The following is a 25,983-nucleotide window of genomic DNA, read 5'->3' as shown; positions in this document are numbered from 1 at the left end:
AAACTGGAATTCTTTCCATTTTCACCTGCTATTGATCAGGAGTGTAATCAGGAAGAATATTGTTGGATGCGGGGGACTAAACGTTCCTTTTGAAAAGCCCCCCGCCCCCATGGTATTTTCAGCTGGAACAGATGCTGTTGAAGGACCATATGCTCGACGGAGAGCTTCTAATTAGCAGTTAAAGGAGCCAAGCGCTGACATGCAAAGCTTCCTCAGAAGTGGAGTTAATCCTTGTTGATGCGCTTTGAGGAAGTATTGATCCACGGACGCATCCGGCTTTGCTCCGAGGATGCGTCAACTCGGTCGCTTTCACTCGGCAAACCCACAGCGGAGATTCCACTCAGCAACAAAGACCAACAGATTCTCTCCAAAAGACGACACAGACCTTCACAAGAGCTTCTCTCGGTGGAGATTACGTTTCTTCTGAGATGAAGTAGGAAGATGGCAACGCTCTCCACGCCACCGCGAAGACGCCGGCGAGGAACGACCAACTTGGCTCCCAAACAAGACAAAGATTGTGTCTTTAATGAACGTGCAGAAGCTAAAGAAATACCTTAGCATATTAGCATTGACTTCATAATATGACTTCATAATACCAATAATAATAAAAGTAATAGGATTCCTATTACTGTAATAATACTGGACAGGCTTCCATCTTATTATTCCATGAACATCAAATATGACGTGTTAGCAATAAATGAATATGCGGTACATGAAGAGTATAGGATTTATCTTTAAAAAGAAAAGGTCCTTAGCTGCTAGCAAAGACGCTAGCGGAGCCCCAAGTATGATCGATGATGTCATCAAGGGTTAAAGGGTTCAATCCCGGTCTCCACCAGCTCTTCCAGTTCTACCAGGAGGACACCAAGGATTTAAAGGGCCAGCTGTGAGACTTCTCCTGACTGGGCATGCCCAGAACACCTGACCAGGGAGGCGTCTGGGAAGCATTCGGATGCCCGAGTCACCTCAAGTGGCTCCTCTTGGCTCCTCCTTCCTGAATCAGCACCTCATCGTGGTGGAGGGTCTGAATGCCTGAGTGGTCTTTGGATCTATGTGGTCTGGGACTATATGCCCCCGGTAGGGTCTCCCAAGGCAAACGGGTCCAGAGTAAGTAGTAAAACAGATCCGGGTTTGCAGGTTCCTTGAGCAAGGCATCCTCCAACTTCTAGAGGGGGCCTTTGAAAGCCATGAGTCTTTTTAGGAATCGGTCAATAGCGTTCCTTGGAGAAGCTTATTTCTCCCATCCCTGGATCAATGAGTGTCTTTCCAGGCTGGGCTCCTACTTTGTCATTTTCATTTTCCCTCCCTTCCCGCGAGGCGAGTCCGCCACTAATGGAGCTCAACGCTAAACCCATGACGGAACATTTATTGGCTTATCGGGACAAATCACAGCTCCAAGAAACGATGCTCATCTGAGAAACAAGACCTTGTTTTATGTGTGTGTGTGGGGGGGGGGGAGGGGGTGTGGATCCAACATTACCAGAGCAACATTAGTGAGAAAGTCATTTTTACTTGGCATATTTGAACAGAGACGGAAAAGTCCATGGGGGTTTTTCATGCTGAACCCAAGATTAGGAACAGTACATCTGAAGAACCGCTAGGCACCACCAGGATCCCAAGGTCAGCACGTGACCTTGGGATGTTAGACTGATTGTTTTTCTTTTTTTAGAATGTGTCGTGGGTGGATAAAAAAACAGCTGCGGGCTGTATGTGGCCCCCAGGCTGCAGCTTGGACATCCCTGGTCTCGGGCAGTCATTTTCAACCACAACACACTACGTAATGTGCCGTGAGGAGTTATTCAATATGTCACGTTTTTTTATTGTTTTTAACTGTTGAACAGATGACTAGATTAGAGATGATATCGATTAACAGATGAATGGATGAATCCAAACCACAGAAAGTACTAGTTCCAGGATATTGATGACAAAGTGGGGCAGCGAGCCGTTGGACACAGGAAGGCCAAAGTATTCCCAATAGAAGTTTTTGCTTTTATTTGATTCTTTGGCACGATTGACTTTATTTTGCTTAGACGGTTGTGTATATTGTTATATGTTATATTATATTGTTGTCTCTTTAATCTGATAATAAATCATCACAATTGCAACAAATCATAGAATCCTTCAAGGAGTAGTATCATGCAAGTAAAAAGTATCCATGCCACTGCTGGTACCTCCAACATTACTTAGTATGGGAATAATACCAACATTTGTATTGCCCATCCTTGGTTAAAGTACACTAAATAATAATTGTTGTACTGCACAATACTGCCATCTGCTGGCTGGTAAAGAAACCTGACTAAAACCTTCCCGCCCTTCCCTCAGCAGCCACTTGAGGAACCTATTGAGGAACCTATTGAGGAACCACTTGTCTACCGTCTCTCCCTCATCTGTTGCTATGCCAACGTATGTTGCTGTCCCATTTTGTCAAAGCATCCCACCGGAAGCTTTCAGGGTCTGACAACAGGACTAATGGCTTCGCTGCTCTCGGATCGCTCAAGAGTTCCGGGACTGACAAGCAGGAATCCTATGTGAGCTGTCATCACTCTGTACCGGAAGTGGTATCATCACCGTGTGCCGGATGTGACGTCATCCCTGCGCTCCGGATGTGATGTCATCACCGTGCGCCAAAGTGCCGGACATGGCGCCATCGCCACGTGGCGGCCGTGACGACGTCGCCACGTGCCGAACATGGCGCCATCACCGCGCAGCGGCCTACAAAATACCCGAGATCGATTTATCGACTAATTTGGATGAAATATTGGTGTAATTAATACAATAAGATATATTATTTATAATTAATTGTAAACCACCCCTACCCCTCCCGTCAGTCCTCACACAGCCCTTCTTTGTCGATCCATCGGGCCGGTTTTCTCTTATGTGTTTTCTGTATGTGAATCAATTTTAAAAAACATGTGAAGGAATTAAATAATGAACGCCTTACCTCGTAGATCCACCGGCATCTCCGTCCGTCCATCAGGCGTGTGGGTATAAACTCTGATAGAACCGCTTTTGGAGATCCTCAGAGTCTAACCTCAGATCCGAGCCCCCCGTCCTCATCACACATCCCTAGTCACAGTATTTTAACAAAGGGCCGACTGCAGCTTCAGGCGTGAGCGCCTTAACAAATGGCCGTCCGCTTCTTCAGGGATGTGTGTGCGTGTGGGCTGCCTAAGGCAACCCGTGAATGTGCGACCGGGGGGTTTCATTTGTTAAAAAACATAGACGTTTGACCCCCCTCGTACTTTATCAAACGGTCGACAGCTTCTCCGGATGTGTGTGAGTGTGCGGCCTAAGGCATCCCGTGACCGCGCGACCGGGGGTTTTATTTGTTAAAAAACATACATTGTTAAAAAACCTCCACGTGCGAGGGGACGACTTAGACATGTACGGGCATGTCTGGATTTTAAAAAACTACCGCTGTGTCAGCATGGCGTATCGGGGGGATGTGGGGGTGTGGGGCACAATAAGCCACAAAACCTAGATCCAGACGGGACGCCCTCGCTGTATTCAAAACTCGAGCGTCTTCATGAAAGCATTCTACCCCCCGACAGTATGATCAGTGAAACTTCGGTCTCTATTTACCATCACGATGAAGATGACGACAAAAATGCTTCACGTAAAACCCTCATGTTTCTGCAGCGGAGGCAGAAGCTTCCGAATTACCCTCTGGAGGCGAGATGGAGTCTGGAGGATTATGGCCAAAGTGGTTTTTGGGGTTACAAGTTCCACTACGGTCTGGGAGAGTTGTCCTTTTTTCAAACCGAAGATGTTCAAATAACAACATTCCCCGACGTGGCAACGCTGAATTCCAATGGCTGGGGTGTGTTCGATTGTATCATTCCATTGATCATGCAGCAACAAACGGCTTTCAGCGCTGTGTGGATGTCTCGGAAATCTGCCAGCGGACGCTGGTTCTTCAGAGGAAAGGTATCCAAGAAAAGCAAAAAGCCAGAGATGGATGATGATGCGGACGATGCAGAGTTCATGTTAGAATCATACAACTCAGATTGTGGAGTTTTTTTTAACATTTTGAAATTACCCTTGAGAGCCTGGATCGAGATGATTACCCCCTTGAAGGAGGAGCTCACCGAGCTATATTATCAGGCCCGCCTATGGCAGAATTTGGTCCAGGTCGTGAAAACGCTTTAGGGGGTTGTCGTTTCACATCACACCCCCCCCAACACGTAACCTCTTGTGAAGATGGGGGATAAAAATGGTCACTCACAACCAGAGACACACGCCTGGACACAGACAGCTTTTCCTGCCGATCGCTTTTTTGGGAGGTCATGGTTGAACCTGAGCTAAAGATCTCAGGGGCATCGGCGATTGAGACAGCCGCCCGCGGGCCCGATTCCCCGCCAATGCCTCCACCACCGGTGTACCCCTGGACAGCGACAGAGGGTTCAACTTTACCACAGCCAATGCCCGATTCACCCAGACCGCCGACATTGCCGAATAACCGGCCGAGAGAAGGTATTAACAGAGTCCTACTAGAGCCGATTGAGGGGGAGGAAGAAGAGGCGAGCGTCATCGCCCCACCCAACTCACCGGAGAGAGAGGTCGGAGAGATTGAAGATGATGATGGTCTAAACATTGTAAAGGGTGGTTACTTTACAACCGGCTCGAAAGCCGGTACATATCGCAGCGGTGGATGGACGTTTTGGACAGAGCATTAAGACCCACCTCGGACGGGGATGCCGTCGTTGAAAAACTGGAAAAAACCATGCAAAAAGTCAGATCTCTCGATCTGTCGGAGCTACCGTGGGACGCGTTGGTCTTACAACTGGTTTACATGTCTGAAACAATTCAAGATATACTTGTACACTGGCAGAATGATTTTAATGTCGGTCGTTTATTTACAATTTACACCTTATTTGTGGATGCTGTAAGATACCGTATGCAAAACAACCTGCCTTTAAACATTCTTTCAGAGTTGAAATCATTACAATCTTTTCTTGATACGAACGTAAAACGTTCAATTTTGATTCAAGGTTTAACGCTCATTAGATCGTAGAAAATGTATGTTTTGTGAGAATTTAATCAAATATACAAGTTGTATCCTGTTGGTTGTGTATTGATTCATTTGCATTTAAACCAAGTTAACGTGCGACCACATGCCAGCTCCTTGTGGGTGTGGGCGGGGTGTGTGTGTGTCGCATCATTGGTAAATTAGGGTGTTAAATCAGAAATACATCATTTCCATTATGAGTGACCGTCGCATGCGTAAAATGTTTTATGATCCCGCACACCCCGCCGGGTTTAGCGGTGTAAACCGATTACATCAAGCCCTGCAGGATGAAACGGGTCGCCAAGTCAAAATCGCCAAAGTTAAAGATTTTTTATCCAAGCAAGACGCTTATACTCTGCATAAACCGGCTAGAGTTCACTTCCCCAGGAATAAAGTTTTTGTACCAAGACCTTTAAACCAATTTCAAGCAGATCTTTGCGATATGCAGGCGTTCGCCGATCACAACGACGGTTATAAATATTTATTAAACGTCAAAGACGTGTTTTCAAAAAAAGCCTACGTGCGTGTGCTGAGAGACAAGACCGCGACAGAAGTCGCGGGAGCTTTTCGATCCATCTTTTTAGAAAGCCAAATACCCAAGAAGCTGCAAACGGATCGAGGCAAAGAATTTTTCAATAAACGGTTATCCGCTCTGTTAAAAAAGCACAACGTCGATCATTTTGCCACAGCCAGTGATCTGAAAGCGTCGGTTGTCGAACGCTTCAACAGAAGTCTAAAGACCAGGATGGCTAAATTCCTCACGGCTAACAACACGCAGCGATACATCGATGTCGTACAGGATTTAGTCAATAGCTACAATGACGCATACCATAGCAGTATAAAAATGAAACCCAATCAAGTTCATTCAGAAAATACTCTGCAGGTTTTTCAAAATCTGTACGGAGCCATCCCCCTCAGGTATCAAAAACAATTAAAAATGAATTTCAAAAAAGGGGACAAGCTTGTACACGGGGGGAAACCATACATAGGTTTCCCCCCGTGTACAAGCTTGTGGATTACGACGGGGAACCCATTGAAGGCTCATTTTATGAGGCGGAGCTACAAAAAGTTAAAATATGAAAAGATAAGGCGTTTCACATTGAAAAAATTCTTAAAAGACGTACGTTTAGAGGTCAGAAGCAGTGTCTGATACGCTGGAAGGGTTGGCCTGAAAAGTTTGACTCGTGGGTCCCAGCCGCTGAGATAACGGATGTATAAAGCTCACCCTACAGTAGAAACCCCCGCAGAAGCGGTCATGGAGTCCAATTCGGAGGAAGGTTTTTATGTGACTTTACCGTCAAACTCCAGCTACGACGTGTTTCCAGGGAATACAACAGCCGCTTACAGAGTAAATTTAGCTCAACATATTCACCTCCAAGGAAAATGGCAGGTGGCTCTCACAGAGATATGCTACCCCCGTACGTGGTTCAATGTACAACGAGGGTCCGGGGTATTTCACATCGTTGACATGTGGCAACACGGAGCCCCCGAACTCAAGACAACCGAGATCAAACCCGAAGACTTTAACGAACGCCATGGGCGTGGGGATACTTACATCGATGAGACGCTGCAATACGAGTCCCCCGAAACTTTTGATGAGAATCGATTTAAAATCCAAACTCTAACCACGGATGCCGGATGTTATAACACGGTAGAAATCATTACGAAAGAGATAAACCATGCTATTAAAAAAATTGCTCCAGAAATTGGTCTACATTACAACACGCTCAAACGCAAGTTCACATGGAAGGGGAGCGGTCGTTTTAAATTAAGGTTTTCCCCACCGCTGGCGTACATACTCGGTTCTTCTTTTTGACGACTGCTTCCTGATGCGCCTCTTGGTTAGGCGATCCGTTTTTGACGGTCCTAAATTGTTCACGAGCTTGAGGGTTAGATACGGTTGTTGTAGGAACATTGACTTCAGAGAGCACGTGGAGAAACTCGTTCCAACCTCTAGGCGGGGGTTCCTGTTTTCTTTTTCCATAGTCTATTGTGAGGTGTTTGAGTAGATCCGTCATATGCGACCCTTTATAGGTTTTCCTTGAAAAACAAACTCACTCATCGGGGTCCACGCTGTTCTATCGACGGATAATTTCTTCAAAACATATTCAGCATTTCTGCGTCGGCGTGTGGGGATATTTTGTAAAATGTCCGTCCAACCGCCGACCTCGCGACCGGCACCCATTACCCCCTCCTCCCCCGGCTGCTCTTTTTTCCTCTCGCTCTCCCCCTTCTGGATAAGGTCATGAATAGGATCCTGAGGCACGGTTAAGGTTAGCGAATGACGCTCGTTCTGATCTTGTTTAAGGAATCCCAGGTAGCGCTCCAACAAAGCCTCGTACTTTTTAACCTTATCGTACTGATTCAACGTCCGATCTTCTAACACGGCCCTCATTTTTAAATCCAAATCATGTTCCGCGTCTTGTCGGATGGATGGCTCTGTTCTACCCAGCCGCTCCAATTGTTGCGGCGAAACAAGAAACATCTTCTGCGTCGTCCTCAGAGACATCTTTTTAAAATATTATTAATCTCTCCTCAATAGTCCCCCCAAAAGACTACCCAACGCAGGCACAACCGTGGCAAGCAGGGGGAGAATAAAGCCACCTCTCTGACTGAGAGCGGTTCTTTTTCTTTTCAGACTGGTTTGTTTATTTGCCAGTAAGCGTATAATATTCTTTTGTTTTTTACATTTTTTGTACAGAGACGACGACAGCGGTATGTGACCTCTTAAGAGATTTAACGCAATCTCGCATAGAGCCTTCACCAAGTCTGAGGAGCCGTGAGCCAAGATATCTTTACGCTTGAAACAGGGCTTTGAGCTGCGGGGCGTTTCTTTTTAAAAGCTTAGACATGATATCAGCCTTTAGGCATGTAAACGGTAGGCCAGTGGTGGGGTAGGAACCCCGTCCTCAGTCTATATTGTTCTGGACATGCGGGGGTCAGATCCAGTAATAAATACCCGTGCGGCTCTTTGGTGGCGTCCTCAAAACTCTCGAAAAAATATTTCTTTCTCATGGGGAAAATCTGGTGAGCTAAAACTCTTGTTTGAAGCATATCTCTAGGGTTTTTAAACAGCACCACATAATTACTGTTTAAACTGATTGTCCGGCTGTATTTATCAAAATCACGCTCATATTCCTATGATGTCTGTACTGCGTAAATATTTTTACAACCTCGGGGTGATCCGAAGCTTGGAAGATCAAATCATCCAGGATGATGAGATGCGTCTGGTCACGTGGAAAGAGGTTTTCATCGTCAAAGGAATCAGGCAAACCCTCCACAAACTTGAGTCTTTTATTCCTTTTTTGCATTTCATCGTACATGGGTTGATAAGAGGTGTAGATCCACACCACATTTTGCGGTACACATTTCATGACATGTTCACAGTTTTCTAAAATACTTTTTACAAAAAAGGTTTTTCCACAACCGCTGGGACCTGAAATCAGACATGAAAACGGTAGCTCTAACCTACGGTCAAAATTAACCCGCCCCATATCCATTTTTGTGCTAATAGCCAAACGGGAGCGTTGTCCCGTCAGGCAGGAGCCGTCTTTTGTCGTACACCACCCTGAACTTTTTCATGAATGTTGTGTTTTTCAAATGATCACGTATGATGCTATGCTGGGGTGTTTCACGAGCGGCGGCCTGTGTGCGGTCTGATTGAATGTAACCCTCCACCAGTGTTTTGACGCTGTCAAAATTGACTCGTTCGCAGCACTCTTGCGTTTGTGTGATACCTTTCACCTTCAACACAGTTTTCCCGCTGTCGCGGGTTTGGTAAGCGTAGCTTTTAGGACCGGCTGCGACAAACTCCTGAATGCTGTCACCGTTCAGTTCGTCCGTCAAATCACCCAAGTAATCCCCCAGCGGGAGAGGTGTCTCCCCCTCTTTAACGACGTAAATAAGGCTGTCTGTGTCAGTGTAAAGAACCCGCGTCTGTAGCTGCTCCAGGTACCTGCTCCAGGTACCTGCTCCAGGTACCTGCTCCAGGTACCTGCTCCAGGTACCTGCTCCAGGTACCTGCTCCAGGTACCTGCTCCAGGTACCTGCTCCAGGTACCTGCTCCAGGTACCTGCTCCAGGTACCTGCTCCAGGTACCTGCTCCAGGTACCTGCTCCAGGTACCTGCTCCAGGTACCTGTACATTAACATCCTGGCGTACGGCGTTGTAAAACAGGCGTAAAAGATGTTGGAGGATTTACCGGAGGGCTTGATGTAACGCCGATTGTAATTATACTGTATCATCGCCACATCATCGTTGAGGAAGGAAAAGTACTTGAGTTCATATTTACCCGAAAACATGGTCAGGGTTTCTGACGAGTTGGGTTTGGGCTAAATTATCCCTCTGTCCTAGTTTCCCCCAAAGAGAATTCAGAAAGAGTTTAGACATCTGTCTCTTTGCCGGGTTTGGTTTGATTTTAGACGGGTCTAAGCGGATACCCTGATGGGTTTGGTAGTCGCGTAGGTACTTTTCTCTGCTTTCATCATCAACCACACCGGGGGGGTACCCGGAGGCCTCCTGTTTCCCCTTCAGAAAAGTATGCATATAATCCACAAAGATGGCGTCGCTAGACCTTTCAAAATGCCACACCTCCATAATCGCGGCCACCCTGTAACCTAATTCAACGGCTTTGTTGAATTCAACCGTGACCCACACACCGGTCAGAGCCCTCTTGTCATCATCATGGGAACACGCCCCCTCCTGGTTGTTTGTTTCGGCACATGTACGACATAGTGGAAACACCAGTTTCCCCTTGGATGTTTTGTGCGGAAGAACAGGAAAGAAAAGGCCTCTAGGCGGGTACATTTTCGCTTTAATGAGACCGTAATAGTTTCGCGGGTCATCAAAGTCTCTGCGGATAACGCGGGGGTGACCTAGCGGGTAAGCAAAGTTGCTGTTCACATAAGGATACAGGGAAGTGACATCAACGTACATCACGCGTTCGTTTTGCACAGCCGTATACCTTAGAGTAAACGCACTCGTTCGACCCCCGAAAAAGGCCTGCCGCGGTGAAAGAGGCTCCGGAGGGTTATAGTTACGCAGGAACGCCTGCACCCCCGGATGCGTCTTTTTCATGTTATCCCACTCGTGCTCCTTCATTACCGTGACACGCGTCCCGTGTTTGGTCTTTAACGCCTCTAATTTCTTCTCAGTTTTGTCACGCAGCTCCTGAAAGGGGCGATTCGTCAATGGACAAATCTCAGACGGTTGAAAACAATCGGAGCATCCGTGAAAAAAACACCCCAGGAACTCCCAGACATATTTTATACCCCCTGACTCGGCATAACCGTCTACAAAGTACTCGCCAATCTTTTTTTCACCAGAGTTCCGCGCGTGTTTAATGAACACTTTTTCGCTGTGAGCAACCCATTCCAAATATTGGATGCCCGCTTGTGAGTATGATTTGTGTTGACGCGCATAATTGTCTGGCGGCGGTATAGCAACCGTGTTTTAGTACTTTAGTACGTACTTTAGGTGCTCCATGGAGCTGAACTCGTGTGGAAAATAACCTTTAGTTTGATTTTCAAACCCTAAGGCTTTGGGCATGGCGCTGAGTCGCATGGTGAGGAACGACAGCGAATCGATGTACTTTAAATTGTAATCTTGGTCTGTAAAACTCAGAACTTTACTCCCCGTCATGATAATGGATGGCGTGAGTTTCATCTCTATCATTTGATTGAGGATCAAATAGCTGTCAAATCCTCTTGCGTTGTGAGCTATTAAAGTCGACCCTTTAAACTTATCTCTCCTGAAGTGGAGGAGAAATGTTTTGACGCAGTCCACCCCAAACCAACTCAGCTCAGTTCCGCCCAATGTTTTTGTACACACCAGGTAAGGGACGTGTTTGTTGTTTTGATCAACGCAGGTTTCAAAATCATAGAATATCAGGCTATCGCATGGTTTTTCTGTCGTTAGCGGTTGCATGAAACACAGGTGGGGGGTTGCATCATTATCACGAGGCATTTGTTCGTTGCAGGTCTGACATCGTCTAACAGGACATACATGCTTTCTGGGGGGTTTGTTCTTGTTGACGTAGTACGTCCTATTGCATTGATCACACCTTTTCCACAAGTCGCACGTGCTAACGCGGACCCCGCTTTTGGTCGTGTGTTTGCGCTCCTTGTGTTTGGCAAAACAAACTTTGGTGCGGCATACTTTGCGACAATCGGAGCAGTAAACTCCGGCCATCTCCTGCCGCATGCAGTCGTGTGCGGTGCAAACGGGGCAATGCCATTGACATCGATGTGTGTTGAGATTGTCGTGACCTTTGTAGCAAAAATGGCAGAAATACCTGCGCCCGACAAAAGCCGCTGCTGATTTTACACCGTAGTAGTGATTCTGCGCCAAAAACAAAAACAATGTGTCTGTCGATTTGGAGAAATTTGTCTCAAAATGACAAAGCGGTGTAAATCCCTCATTTCTGTACAAGACAACAATTTTACGATTCAGAACCGTCTCAAATTTATGGATGTCATTAAAACCCACCGGGGTATGTTCGCTCAAGCCTACACAATGCTGTAGGTGCCGACCCCGTTGCCTGGCAACCGTCTGACTCTACCGTCTGATGGCTATCTAGCATCAGAGCTGTAATGGTGGCGAAGCATAATTGATCTCTATTGTACAGAGTGTACAAATGCCGTTTTTTCTTTTGGATGATTTCACAATCAAGTGTATTCCCCAACTTGCGTTTTCCCCCACCTCTCTGGTCGCGTACCACCTGCATGACGAGTTCTAAACCAGCATCGGTCATGACTTCTAGATTGGATTGTACCAATCGATCCAGTAAATCTTGAAACGCGGTTCTGATATCGTTAGGGTCATCCGTCGCTGGGACGACTATGTGTTGTCTCAATCCCTCCCCCATCAACTCCAGCTGCACAACATCGCCCGGTGCTGAAACACCTATAGCTCTATCGACTAAATCATTCACGTGTTCCATAACACCTACGTAGAAGGTCGCAAAGTTAGGTACACGCTCAGGAGGGGGAATGTTTAGCACACGTCTTATTTCCACATTGTTGAAACGGTCTCTGTGGCTCGGCCAGACCTCCCCCGGCTTGTGAGGACGGCTCGTCGTGCATACAACCAGACGCTGATGGCTGATTAAGCCGCTCGAGCGCTCTTTCAAGCGGATTAAAAAAGTCTTCAAAGTCTGCGATTTGCCTGATAGCAAAAAAGGATCATCACCAGCATCATAATGATCGTTTGTTTCGGGTAGTGGGTCATTTTGCTCGTTGGGGATTCTATTTAACTCGTTTATGACATCCGCCAGTCCACACGGTACATCAGCGGGGTAACCCTCATCCATATTAAAATCCACAGGTCTGACAAAAACAAAAAAACGCTCCACATTACCAGACTTCAGCTAAGATGTGAAGCACGTGAGTGAGAAGACTTTTCATCAACAACTTTCCAGCTCTGATTCTTTTCTTTCGATCCGCCGCTCCTCTGCTTTGTCGTTTACCCCGACCTCTGCTTCTTTCTGCGAAGGAATAATATCACCATCGTTATTATAATGACCGGATATCACCATATTATAATGATCGGATATTGTATTGCATCATCAATTACACACATTACCTGGTTTATCATCAGAGTCTTGGTCACACCCCCCTGATCTGTCACCACAGAAGCCAGATCTTTCTCACGACCTCCATCCGCTTCTACACACTCCTTTGCGATGTTGCTTAACCCTGTAATTCACGTTTAAATGTCATCACGAGCCTCGTTGTTAACTTGATGTAGATCGATACATACCCAAGTCCCGTCGATGCGCTTCAACACTCATTCGGTGACCATGTGGTTCAAAATCATTCTCCTTTGTATGATCACCTTCTCTCCGGTCTTTGAACGTTCCGCAAAATTGCCCTTCCGCAACTTTGTGTAGCGCTGTAATTGATGTTTTTAAAGTCATACATCTTGTAACACATAGCTCTGTAGCTGATGTTTTAAAATAAGCTTTACTAGGCTTATGGTCCAAACTTAATGCAAATCAGTACTTACCAACTTCCACCTGCGGCAACTCCTCATCAAAGTCCGCTACAAGTCATAACGCCGTCAATTAAAACAATGTCAATATCGCCGACTTAAATTTTGTCATAAGTACTCACGTTGTGGATGAACTCCTGCTTTTACAATATCTACAAAAATATAACGCCAGTAATTGATTGGATTCTTGAAGTTAAAGGTTTGGTTTTAAGTTATACAACAAAACGACGCATAGTCACCAGGTTTCATCACAAATGTGTTGAGTTCTCTGCAGAAGTGTATGTAGGTAATGACTTTTGGTTGACTGTTGATCTTGTTTTCTACCCGTGGAATACTGTCGGGGGGTAGAATGCTTTCATGAAGACGGACGAGTTTTGAGTACAATGAGGCCGTCTCATCTGGATCTAGGTTTTGTGGCTTATTGTGCCCCACGCCCCCACATCCCCCCGATACGCCATGCTGACACAGCGGTAGTTTTTTAAAATCCGGACATGCCCGTACATGTCTAAGTCGTCCCCTCGCACGTGGAGGTTTTTTAACAATGTATGTTTTTTAACAAATAAAACCCCCGGTCGCGCGGTCACGGGATGCCTTAGGCCGCACACTCACACACATCCGGAGAAGCTGTCGACCGTTTGATAAAGTACGAGGGGGGTCAAACGTCTATGTTTTTAACAAATGAAAGCACCCGGTCGCACATTCACGGGTTGCCTTAGGCAGCCCACACGCACACACATCCCTGAAGAAGCGGACGGCCATTTGTTAAGGCGCTCACGCCTGAAGCTGCAGTCGGCCCTTTGTTAAAATACTGTGACTAGGGATGTGTGATGAGGACGGGGGGCTCGGATCTGAGGTTAGACTCTGAGGATCTCCAAAAGCGGTTCTATCAGAGTTTACACCCACACGCCTGATGGACGGACGGAGATGCCGGTGGATCTACGAGGTAAGGCGTTCATTATTTAATTCCTTCACATGTTTTTTAAAATTGATTCACATACAGAAAACACATAAGAGAAAACCGGCCCGATGGATCGACAAAGAAGGGCTGTGTGAGGACTGACGGGAGGGGTAGGGGTGGTTTACAATTAATTATAAATAATATATCTTATTGTATTAATTACACCAATATTTCATCCAAATTAGTCGATAAATCGATCTCGGGTATTTTGTAGGCCGCTGCGCGGTGATGGCGCCATGTTCGGCACGTGGCGACATCGTCACGGCCGCCACGTGGCGATGGCGCCATGTCCGGCACTTTGGCGCACGGTGATGACATCACATCCGGAGCGCGGGGATGACGTCACATCCGGCACACGGTGATGATACCACTTCCGGTACAGAGTGATGACGCCACTTCCGGCACACGGTGATGACGCCACTTCCGGCACATGGTGATGACGCCGCTTCCGGCACATGGTGATGACGTCATGACAGGTCATCAATCAGGGTCATTAATCATCAGGGTCATTAATCATCTTGACTACAAGTGTATCTTAATATCTCTCTGCTATTATTACATTATTGAAATACACCTCATGTACTATCTAGTGGCTATTATTACATTATTGAAATACACCTTATGTACTATCTAGTGGCTATTATTACATTATTGAAATACACCCTATGTACTATCTAGTGGCTATTATTACATTATTGAAATACACCTCATGTACTATCTAGTGGCTATTATTAGATTATTAAAATACATTTTATGTACTATCTAGTGGCTATTATTACATTATTGAAATACACCTCATGTACTATCTAGTGGCTATTATTACATTATTGAAATACACCTCATGTACTATCTAGTGGCTATTATTACATTATTGAAATACACCTGATGTACTATCTAGTGGCTATTATTACATTATTGAAATACACCTGATGTACTATCTAGTGGCTATTATTACATTATTGAAATACACCTTATGTACTATCTAGTGGCTATTATTACATTATTAAAATACACCTTATGTACTATCTAGTGGCTATTATTACATTATTGAAATACACCTCATGTACTATCTAGTGGCTATTATTAGATTATTGAAATACACCTCATGTACTATCTAGTGGCTATTATTACATTATTGAAATACACCTCATGTACTATCTAGTGGGTATTATTACATTATTGAAATACACCTCATGTACTATCTAGTGGCTATTATTACATTATTGAAATACACCCTATGTACTATCTAGTGGGTATTATTACATTATTGAAATACACCCTATGTACTATCTAGTGGCTATTATTACTTTATTAAAATACACCTCATGTACTATCTAGTGGCTATTATTACATTATTGAAATACACCTCATGTACTATCTAGTGGCTATTATTAGATTATTAAAATACATTTTATGTACTATCTAGTGGCTATTATTACATTATTGAAATACACCTCATGTACTATCTAGTGGCTATTATTACATTATTGAAATACACCTGATGTACTATCTAGTGGCTATTATTACATTATTGAAATACACCTCATGTACTATCTAGTGGGTATTATTACATTATTGAAATACACCTCATGTACTATCTAGTGGCTATTATTACATTATTGAAATACACCTCATGTACTATCTAGTGGCTATTATTACATTATTGAAATACACCTGATGTACTATCTAGTGGCTATTATTACATTATTGAAATACACCTCATGTACTATCTAGTGGGTATTATTAGATTATTGAAATACACCTCATGTACTATCTAGTGGCTATTATTACATTATTGAAATACACCTCATGTACTATCTAGTGGGTATTATTACATTATTAAAATACACCTTATGTACTATGACTTTCATCCCAATGCAGCCACTTGTTTCCAAAGTAGTACATGGCCTCCATTACAACATTACTTCACTCTGATTCATCGGGATCCATCAGTCTGGAAAAGCTTTGGGATGCCAGCGTACCGGATGCATGGCAGACTTCCCAGACCAAAACAACATTAAGGCTGGGCTCAATTTTGCCAGAAAACATCTTGGTGATCCCCCAAATCATTCTATTCATAAAAAGGGAATTCACAGTCATGTCTGGAAGCAATAAACCATAAACTGGGGGTTTCTCCAGCATTTTTAATATATCATGTTTTCCTAGTTAGAACATAGTTAAAACATGGAAAGAAATGTGTTTCTCCAACATTATTAGAGCCATGAACTAACCCCCACATAGTCACATAGTCATATAGTTTACATTCTTATTCCAAAATATAGTAGACATAATAAGAGAAAATAAGTATGAACACACTGGCGACGCCAAAATCAGGAAAAAAGCCAAAAGAAACAAACAATCCATAAACAGGACACACTTAAAAAATAGGACACAGCTGGAGCCTATCCCAGCTGTCTCTGGTCCTAATTCCAGACGTGGAGAATGAGTTCAGGGTTGCGTTTTAGCTTTGACAACAGTTGCTGTGTTATTATTCTGATTATTATATTCTGTTGTGACATCAATCAAACCTGCAATAAAAGCTGATGCTCATCCTCACCAAACATTACTGCCACCTAGTGACCAAAGTCAAATACTACATTTCATCACCTTTCAATGAGTCTTCAGAATGTTGTCATATTTTTGGACTTTATGCTCTTAGGATTCCAGATGGTTTTTGCTGTGCATTTTTGTCATTTTTACAACCATTTCAACTTTCTTCTTGTACGTTTGTTTCCTCTAGTTCTGTAATATTTTGGCTTTATTGTGTTGGGACCAACTCTTTTTAAGTGCAAGTCCCACGCGGATTCTTTTCGGCGTAGATCAAGAAATAAGTGGAGTGAATCCAAAACAACTGCAATGCCAGCACACGGGAGGAAGACAGCCAGAAGGTCGCCTTCATGTGTCCTCCCATCGGATGTCTGATGTTTGTGTGGGCTCCCTCAAACTTAGCAGCACCTGCTCTCGCTCCCAAGACTGGAGACGTGTCCTTCAACCCGATAATGCTGTGGGAATCATCCAGATAAGGAGGCTGCGTGGGAGTGTGTGTGGGGGGGCTCAGTATAATAAACAACAGGATGTGCTATCCAAGGCATGTATTGTGTCTTTCAAACCCTCCCCCACCCCCCATCAATTCCCATAGTATTTTAACTGCTTCCACAACCTGCGTTTTAGATATTGAGTGTATTTTCATATTTGTATTACTTTTTGTAACTAGGCAGTGAATACTCGCACTTTAAATAGACTGCTCAAAGTGGTCAAATAATGACGTGTTCACTTCACCTTGTGGTTTGGACTCCATTCTAATCGATGAATACATAAATATGAGTAAACAGTAAAGCATGTGGATTCATTATCTTTTCTTTGCTTTTAATTTCAAACGACAATTATGCTTTGTGCTAGTTTATTTTGCTGTGTCATGACACATTTCAATATTAGCTGTAGGACATCCATCAAGCGGAACCTTGTTGCTGACACACGTTTCTACACGACGACGGACTAGTTAACCAAGGCACCGTTTTTCCAACGTTGTCTTCCTGTGGAGGTGTTTTCATGAGTATGGCCGTTATAACGTGAGCTCATATGTAAGATTTAAATATATAATAATATAAAATATCCGCTTGAATAGTGTGAGTAGCATAGCAGCCAGATTAGCCACAGCATGTTGAAGCCTTTAAGCACTTGTAGACTTTTTAGTCGTTTAAAATCGGTCACCGCCCCCAGGCCAACTCCGATCAAACGCCTGAGCGATGAGGCCATTAGAAGGTTGATTTCAGAGAATACACAAACTGTCGAAGAGGACAACTTGACACCAGAGATCAAGTTAAGACTTTTTACCCCAAAGTGTAGATTTTGGTTTGAAAGACCAGAACTTTGGCCCTTCGAGGACCCATATTGGGCCATATACTGGCCAGGCGGGCAGGCGCTTTCAAGGTAACTCTTTTTATGAAGTAGCATCAATTGTTTAGTTTTGCTTTTTAGCTAGACGAACTAACCTGGTGTCTCCCTGTAGGTTTCTCCTGGACAATCCCGGCGTGTGTCAGGGAAAGTCAGTCTTGGATGTGGGCAGCGGCTGTGGGGCTTCAGCCATCGCGGCTACGCGAAGTGGAGCTGCTCATGTCCTTGCTAACGACATCGACCCCGGTGAGACTGTCATGGCGGGACATTCTAAATGTGGTTAGAATGTTGGATTCTGCCGTTAAACCATGCCAAAGTTTCACATCACGAGTTTGGAAGCGCATTTGGAAGTGAGCCCTGAAAGAAGTTTGGGATGGCTCAAAACGATGTGTGACGTCACAGAGAGTGGACTTCCTTATATGGTTTGTCGGTAGGAAGCACTTTGGGCCTGTGACCGATCATCAGAAACACCCCAATAGAGCATCAGGACTGGGATGTAACATTCCCAGGACTAATTAGGTGGACCAGGTTGTATTAAAAGTGTTATTGCAGATTATGAAGAGAAGTGAATTTGGTGCCAGGCCATGTTGGAATATAAAAGCCAGTCACTTTTTTTCTCCACAGTTGCCACTCTGGCGACCCGCATGAACTTTGAGCTGAACGGCCTGGAGGCGCCCACCTGCGTGACAGGAAACATGATTGGCTCGTTTCCTGGCGGCTTTGACCTGATCCTCCTCGGTGACATGTTTTATGACGAGGTCCTTTCCCGCAGCCTTCACGGGTGGTTGGATCGCTGCATTCAAACCAACCGCAGCCAAGTTCTCATCGGAGACCCCGGCAGAGCCCACTTCCAGGAGAACGGCCTTCGGAGACTGGCCCGCTTTGAGCTGCCCACGTCTGTACAGGAGGAGAACTATGGTCTTACCTGCAGCAGCGTTTGGTCTTACCATCCTCAACTGGACTTTCATGAGACTCACACATAATTCTTTTCTCTAACGGACCTTGTACAAACCTTAACCAGCGCTTAAGATAAGATATGCCAAGAAATCATATTTCAAGAAAAAATGTCATCTCAGCTTTCAGTGTCAAATTGTCTATTGCCGTGTTTTTCTTTTTAAGTTAAAAAAAATGTAGGTCATGGAAAAAATGATGTTAACGACTGATAATGACAATATCAGCATATGTTTCTTTGGTCATAACCCAATCTCAGACATCCCTAAACACAAGCACGGGCATGAAGAATACAAATGCAAAGTGAATCCAGGATTTTAAACGATTCCGAATGCATATAAACCCTCAATCAGCCCAAATGGAGACACAAAGTTGCAAGCATCTTGGCCTTCCCGGTGAAATACGTAGAGGGGCGTCAAGGCGGCACACCAAGGAGCCATCCCGTGGCGGCCAGACAAGGATAAGGGACTGACTATCAGGATTGTCTCCGTGTCCGTAGCGTGTGCGAACCTCCCAAGGCCGTACAGATAAAACGGCAACAAAGAATTCAGAAGGACGGCTTTTTTTTATTGAACGACTCAAAACCAACCAGAGTCCAACAAAACCGGAAGCCCCGCTTACAGGTTGTACTGCCAAAAGAAATACCCTCCATGTTTTACTACATTGAATATAAAACATCAAATACGGCTGAAGTAAACCGTTCACATGGTTTATATAAAAAAAACTCCAATGGCCAAAATAAAAGATCTATTTTTATATAAAAATATAAACATGGCTGTCACAGGACAACTTGTTCTTCTAAGGCAACAGGAAGCATACCTTGAGGTCACGTGAACCAACTAAAACTTTGGCTAACAAATCAGAGCTCCATCCATCCTTCCTCAGAGGATTCCAAATAAATAAATACATCCACGGCTACCGAGTCACCGACAGTTGGGACATCTCCATGTACTTCTTCTGAAACACTGCAAAGACACCGGAGCTTCTGGGGGCGGCGTGGCGCTGTGTGGGGTCGCACCCCTTTCCAGGAAGAGGATTCCACACATTAGCTGTGAAAATGACAACAAAAAGGATTTTTCATGCTGATGTTATTAAAACATAAAAGGTACACAATGCTGAAATGTCCTACCTATGCTTTTCTGATGGAGGGTCTCCTTTTTGGATTCCGGTGAAGGTTTATCTGGGGGGGGGGCATGACTTACATGAAAACCATTCGGTATTTTCTATCCAAACAAATGCACATTTCATTGCATGTAAAATACTCATGTACCACCAACTTCTGGAACAGACCTGCCAACATGTAAGCATTTGGTGTACTGGCCACGCATTTGGACCCTTTAATACGCTTGTATGCCCCATCACCGAGGCCATTTCCTAGTACCTGGGCCTTGCTGGAAAACGGCCTTGGAGGACAGCCTGGTGACTACACCAACGGGGCCAGAAGGTTAGAGTGGAGTACTCAGAGGTTGGCAGGTCTGCAGCAGTCATGGGGAATGGTACCACCCATTATGGGTACCCAAAATGGCCCCACGTTGACAGTCAGATAGAGAGGGACCCACCTGGACAACATTCTGTGGTTTCTTTGCTGCCCTTCGAGTCTTCAAAGCTGAAGCTATTGGGCAAAACGTTGAACTTCAGGACGTTCTCCTGGATGGGGAAGAGAGCCTGGCTTCCGTGTTCCTTCTTTCTTCTCCGGTCATGAGCCGACATTCCCAGGTGGGCACCAAAGTCCTGGCCCTTTATGGAACCAGTCTTTTGTCTGTCGGTAGTTGAAGAGAGGACGGCATTCTTTGCTTTCCGTTTGAGTCTGTTCTTCCTTTTACCAGGAGACAAAAGCATTTTGGCACGAATCCCTTTGGCAGCCGAGTAATCCAGGGCGGACGCGGCCTTTCCGGGTCTGGTCTTCAAGGGGCCGACGTTAGCATAAACAACCTCTGGAATCATCGCAGTCTCCTGGCATCTCTTGGATATGGCCCGCCTTTCCTGAGGTAATGAGCCGAAGAGCACCAGCTGGACGGTTTTTCCCGACCCTGAAGGTTCACAGTCCGTCTTGGGAACACAACTGGTCCTCCTTTTTGAAATGCGCGAATCTTCATGCGCTTTGGTTTGAATCAACTTCTTCAGGGATGGAAAGAGAGTATTAGGACTGCTTAGTCGCTTCCGTTTTCTTGAGTCTCCTTCTTGTGTTGGAGTTTGACTAACGTCCGTCTGACCACCAGTCTGACCAAGACGCGGCATTTCTGGTTCCAAAGAAGAGCTTGTCATGTCTGAAGATGCCTTTGGAGCTCGTTCACACTTCCCATCAAGGGGTAGCACAGGAGACTCTTCCCCACTAACGTCCGTATCGGTGGATTGGTGGCTCTCTGCAGGTTCCAGCTGAGCTTCTTTGCAATCTTCATAATCAGGCATCTGGTCGTGGTGAAGATCCTTCTCAGTGCTGCAAACGTTTGTGTCCTGGTGTTCCACTACCATGCTTGGCAGGCTTTTATGTAGCGTTTCTTTGTCCATGTCATCAGTTTCATCCTTGCAGTCACTTAAGTCAAACGTCTGACTGACTGGCATGCTGGTTCTCTTCTCACTTTGAGACTCCAAGGGTGAGTGGGGGTGAAGGTCAGGTAGCGTTATGAAGTCTTGGCGGTCCATTGGCTCGCTCCTCAGATCAGAACCCTGACCACACGTGCATTTACCCAGTGAAGCTTTGGAGCCACAGACCGTTTCCTTCCACTTTTCCATGCAGCAGAACTGCTGTAGGCTGGTCTCCGTGTGCGAGCCCCTCGTGGAAGGGAGATCTTTGAGCGGCTCATCCGCCACAGCAGGATTTGGGGTTGGCTCTGGCTCACCATGCAAGGTGACACCATGGCATTGGTCAAAGACGGCTTTGGCTTCTTCTGGTGGCAAAACTTGAATTTGAAAGGAGTACAGGGGGTCAGACTGGGCACTACCGTCTCCTGCTTGGGAACCGGGTACCTCGCTCCCAGGTGGTGATGGAACGCTGCCAGTTGGTCCTGCATCTGGCGGCTTGCCGCTCACTAAGGGGTAAACGTTGGGGCCAAACTCTTTGTCGATGTCGTCTAGTTGTTCGTTTTGATTCAACCATGATGAGCTGTAGGGTACTTCGGAGTACACATCCCCGTCTTGAAGAACACTTGCGCTTTTTAGTTGGCTTATGTCCCTGGGCTGGACCTGTGACAGGACCACACTGTCTTCCTTCAAACCCTTCACACAATACAAGACGACATCTTGAATGATGTCCTGTAAAATTGTTGTCTGAACAAAAGTCATCAGTTTTCCAAAGTTTTTATCCCAAAATAGAGACACTAGTTGTCTCACAAGATCCACATTTTTAGGTTGATCTGGTCGCATCTCAGGTCCTTCAGTCTCCAACAAGCCAAGTAATTCCTTAAGGGTCCACGGTCTTGTTGGAAGAGAGGAAAGTTGGGAATTACCGGCCGTTGGCTCGGGTGGAATGTCCTTTCCTTTGCTCTTCTCCTCCCGGCCCTTTGGATCTTCAAGGGTTACCAACCTTCTATCAGATGTTTGACCACACTGGTCTGCAGTGTCAGGTGCAAGTCTGGTAGCTTGCACGGGTATACTCTGGCATTCTTTGAGCTGAGGCTCACTTGAAATTTCAGGGGACGTCCTACAAAGTTCTTGTTGGATCTTGTTCTGTTTGTCCGCACCAAGTACACTAAGAGACCCGGGTGTTGTGGGACCTTTGCTTGCGTGGTTCACGGAGCCTTGACTGCAAGGTGGCGTCAATGGATGCACAACAGCAACTTCTCTTAAGGAATTGGATTTATCGTTTGCTTTCTGAGGCAACGACGCCAGAAGCAATTGCGTAAGCAGCGGATGAACGGGCTTAGCTGTTGTACTTTTCCTCCCGGAGTCGCCGTGTAGTCCCGTTGTCGTACTTTGTAGGTCAGCGGATGCTTGCAGACGTGTCCCATTTGAGTCGTGCCGAGTCCCTGCTGCCGGGGACCCAAGTGTTTTAGTGCCATCCACCTGGGTTGGGAACGCTTGTGTTTTCTGATTCAAGTTGGAGGCGTGTGAAATCTGCCTACCTGGTGGAAGGCTGGAAGCCATGTTGTGAAGAGAAGCCATACTATGTGGTCCAGGGTGGGTGGAGGGCTGCGGTCCTCGTGCAGCGTTGTTGACCAAAGAAAGGTTGCTTGCAGAAGAAGATGTGACTCCGCCAATCCCTTGCCTGACTTGAAGGGCAGTAGCTGTGGCAGAGAAGACACCATTTCCTGATACAAGTTGCTTTGCAACCTGGTACGTGCCCTGATGGACCCTGGTGGGTTGTACGCTAGCCAAGCTAAACGCCTGAGTACCCGATGACCCGTTGCAATGCAGCGTATTGGACTGGTTCCGGTACAATGGCGCGTCATTGCGAAGTGGCAATGCTGGCCTCGGCACGGGGAAAGGTTGTCCAACTTGAGGAGTGCAAGAGGGTTTCTGCACAGTGACATATGCCGTCTGGTAGCCATTGTTGTTGCCTCCAACTGTCCGTTGAGGAACTCCTGTGAAGCGACAGTTGGATGTTTGTTCCCTGGGGTAGGCTCCATTGTAAGAGATGGCATTCTGGTTGGCTCCTGGATTCGCCGCGTTGTTGGCAGGTTGAGCTGAAGGATGCGGGAGTGGCCTCAGGATTTGGAATTGCCCGTTTATCCATGTCAGGTACATTTTCATCAGTTCCGTCTCGGCGAGAATGGAAACCAACTTTCTGAAAGAAAGAAGAATTGAGAAATGTTCTAAAATGTGCAGCATGCCCAAGATGACCTAGTTAGCATACTAACTGGCAGAGTTCATTTCAGAGACTTAAGTGTAAGGAAAAAGCTAATGCTATACGGCAATACGGTGGATTAGTGGCTTGCAGTCAGAAAGATCGAGGGAACAAATCGCCGCCTGGGCAACTTTCCGGCCCGACCGATTTATCATCATCATCTGAATGACCGATTATTACCACAACAACCGTCCCAAAAACAACACCATTCTTAACGCAACAACCTCAAAGGAATTTGTCTGGAACACACCACGCACTCTCTTATCCCCCAGAAGAAGATACTGGCTGGCAAAAGCTTTACTGGAGAAGCGTGCGAGGGTACATGAGGGTATTACATGATAGGGTATACTTCCTAAAAGTACCAGCCGCAATGAGCTCCACTCACATCCATGCTTGTGAGGGTTTTTCCTGGCGTTGTACGAGTGGCGTTACTATGACACACAGGGACTCTTCCTACCAGACGCTGCTGAGACTTGATGTCCTTCTAGCACATTAGGGAGGTCACACTATCTTGCATGTAATGATTTCCTCTTAACATTTAATCATTGTTATGCTAACGTTTAGCCGTTCAGACGTCAACTTGTTAGTACTACCAGGTTACTAAATCAAGTTACTGACTAATACTAATACTTGGAATTACAAGTGTTGCTCAAGAGTCCCTACTGTTGTGTATTGCCAAGTGTGTGTGTGTGTGTGCGTTTCCCTCCAAATGGTTGTGTATGAACACGAGGTGCCAAGTGACGTACGTGTTGTGTGGTTACGTTTTCTCCAAGCAGTAGACACACTGAGCATGCTCCACGGTGTTCACTTTAACCCCGTGGTTCCCAGTGGTATCGGGGGTGTGGGTCAAAGTGTCCCTACCAATGCGCCACCCTAAGGCCGCACTTACACGGCAGTGGTCCTGGTCCTGGTCCAGTCCGTGTGGGCTGCAGCGAGTGTCCTCTACAGCTGTGGAAACTGCGCCCGTGAGAGCAGATGTTGAAGCGACAACTCGCCTTGTAAACAGGAAGTTCTTGTAAACAGTAGCCATATTTTCCTGCACAGCCGCGGTGTCGTAGATATGGTTTTTTGGTGCCGTGAAATAATGTGTATTACACACTGTACGACGCGTGAGTTGGCGTGAGTTTCATGACCTACAATGAGTAAGTACAAAAACTTATCTTTTTTCACGTTTATTATTATTACTTTGAAATAGATTGTTCCGGCGTCTGTGACATCATTGGCAGCCGTAAAAAAAAAGTTTGAATCTGAAGGTATTCTTTGTACAAATGGAGTTTGGGGAGTTTCTCCTCTTCCACAGCGTGAAAGGAAGCTATCAGGGCAGCATTTGTCCCATGTCTGCGTGAACAAAAGAAGAGTCATAAATGTGCAGTCGGAATGTCGTGGATGACTACCTCTTCCCTCAACACCAGCGGTTGTAATTACTTGCAAGTGTTTGTTGCAGTTAGTAGCAATGGAGGAGGCTGACATCCCATGAGGAAGGTCAGCCACCATCCATCCATCTTCTATGTGGTTTATCCTCACTGGGGTGGCGGGTAAGCTTTGACTCAAGTCTATTTCATGATATGGCTTAAGGTTTGTAGCTTTTTATACTTTAAGGCTCTGCTGAATTGAAATTTGATAAAGTAAGGGAATGATGTTCCAATGGAAAATGTGAAAGAATGGCAATAATTGTCCGTGCATGCAAACCCAAGGCAACAATAAAGGAAGTCTATCTATCCATCTATACATACATATATATATAATATATATATATATATACATATATATATATACACATATATATATACACATATATATATACACATATATACATATATACATACATATATACATACATATATATATACACATATATACATATATACATACATATATACATATATATATACATATACATATATATTTATCCTTGCTGGGCCGAAGCTAAAGACTAAGGTCTGCCTCCGGACGCTTGGACTCCTCAAACGACACAATAAATCTCATTTAAGAATGTGACCTTAACACAGTTAATAGTCAAAGTTGACGACAGCGTGGAGATAACACCCGGAACCACATAGTCGGTGGCGTTTTCACTCATGGTCACTTTAATTCCGTAAAGTGTTTGCTTTTTACGGACTCCAAACTGTACCGCAAAGCTAAGTTTACGAACCGTTTGCACGGCGCCAACGAAGCGAACTCAATATCAGTTTTGGGGGGAATATCAAAGTAACGTGTGCTTACCCCTTTCCTTGAACCCCAGGGCAAGTAGGAGTGTGAAGAACGCAAAGCTAAAGTCGGCGAGTTCCAGGCAAAAATCCATCCACCCATGGACGCTCCCGCAGAGCAGCCGTCTCATGAGACCAGGAAGCGGAACTCTCGCGTTCTTTCCTCCTCTCCCTCTTTCTCTTTCTCTTCCGT

At 45.4% G+C, this 25,983-nt stretch overlaps 2 protein-coding genes across 2 annotated transcripts; one reads left to right on the top strand and one right to left on the bottom strand.

Moving 5' to 3' along the window:
• Positions 1 to 17,459: 17,459 nt before the first annotated feature.
• etfbkmt (electron transfer flavoprotein subunit beta lysine methyltransferase) lies at positions 17,460 to 19,911 on the top strand. The gene is made up of 3 exons (XM_058076153.2): positions 17,460 to 17,885; positions 17,965 to 18,095; positions 18,474 to 19,911. The coding sequence occupies exons 1-3, from the start codon at positions 17,614 to 17,616 to the stop codon at positions 18,830 to 18,832; spliced, it is 762 nt and encodes a 253-aa protein (XP_057932136.2). The 5' UTR covers positions 17,460 to 17,613; the 3' UTR covers positions 18,833 to 19,911.
• On the bottom strand, positions 19,355 to 25,965 carry amn1 (antagonist of mitotic exit network 1 homolog (S. cerevisiae)). The gene is made up of 4 exons (XM_058076152.2): positions 25,807 to 25,965; positions 20,360 to 23,523; positions 19,930 to 19,980; positions 19,355 to 19,849 (listed from the first exon to the last, which is right to left on the bottom strand). Exons 2-4 carry the CDS (start codon positions 23,487 to 23,489, stop codon positions 19,716 to 19,718), a joined length of 3,315 nt encoding a protein of 1,104 aa, XP_057932135.2. The 5' UTR covers positions 23,490 to 23,523; positions 25,807 to 25,965; the 3' UTR covers positions 19,355 to 19,715.
• Between the last annotated feature and the right edge of the window lie 18 nt (positions 25,966 to 25,983).

This window comes from Doryrhamphus excisus, linkage group LG1 (genome assembly GCF_037039965.1).
Source record: "Doryrhamphus excisus strain RoL-2023G ecotype Guam linkage group LG1, RoL_Dexc_Guam_v1.1, whole genome shotgun sequence".
Lineage (NCBI taxonomy): Eukaryota > Metazoa > Chordata > Actinopteri > Syngnathiformes > Syngnathidae > Doryrhamphus > Doryrhamphus excisus.
This window is presented reverse-complemented; position numbering and strand designations above follow the sequence as displayed.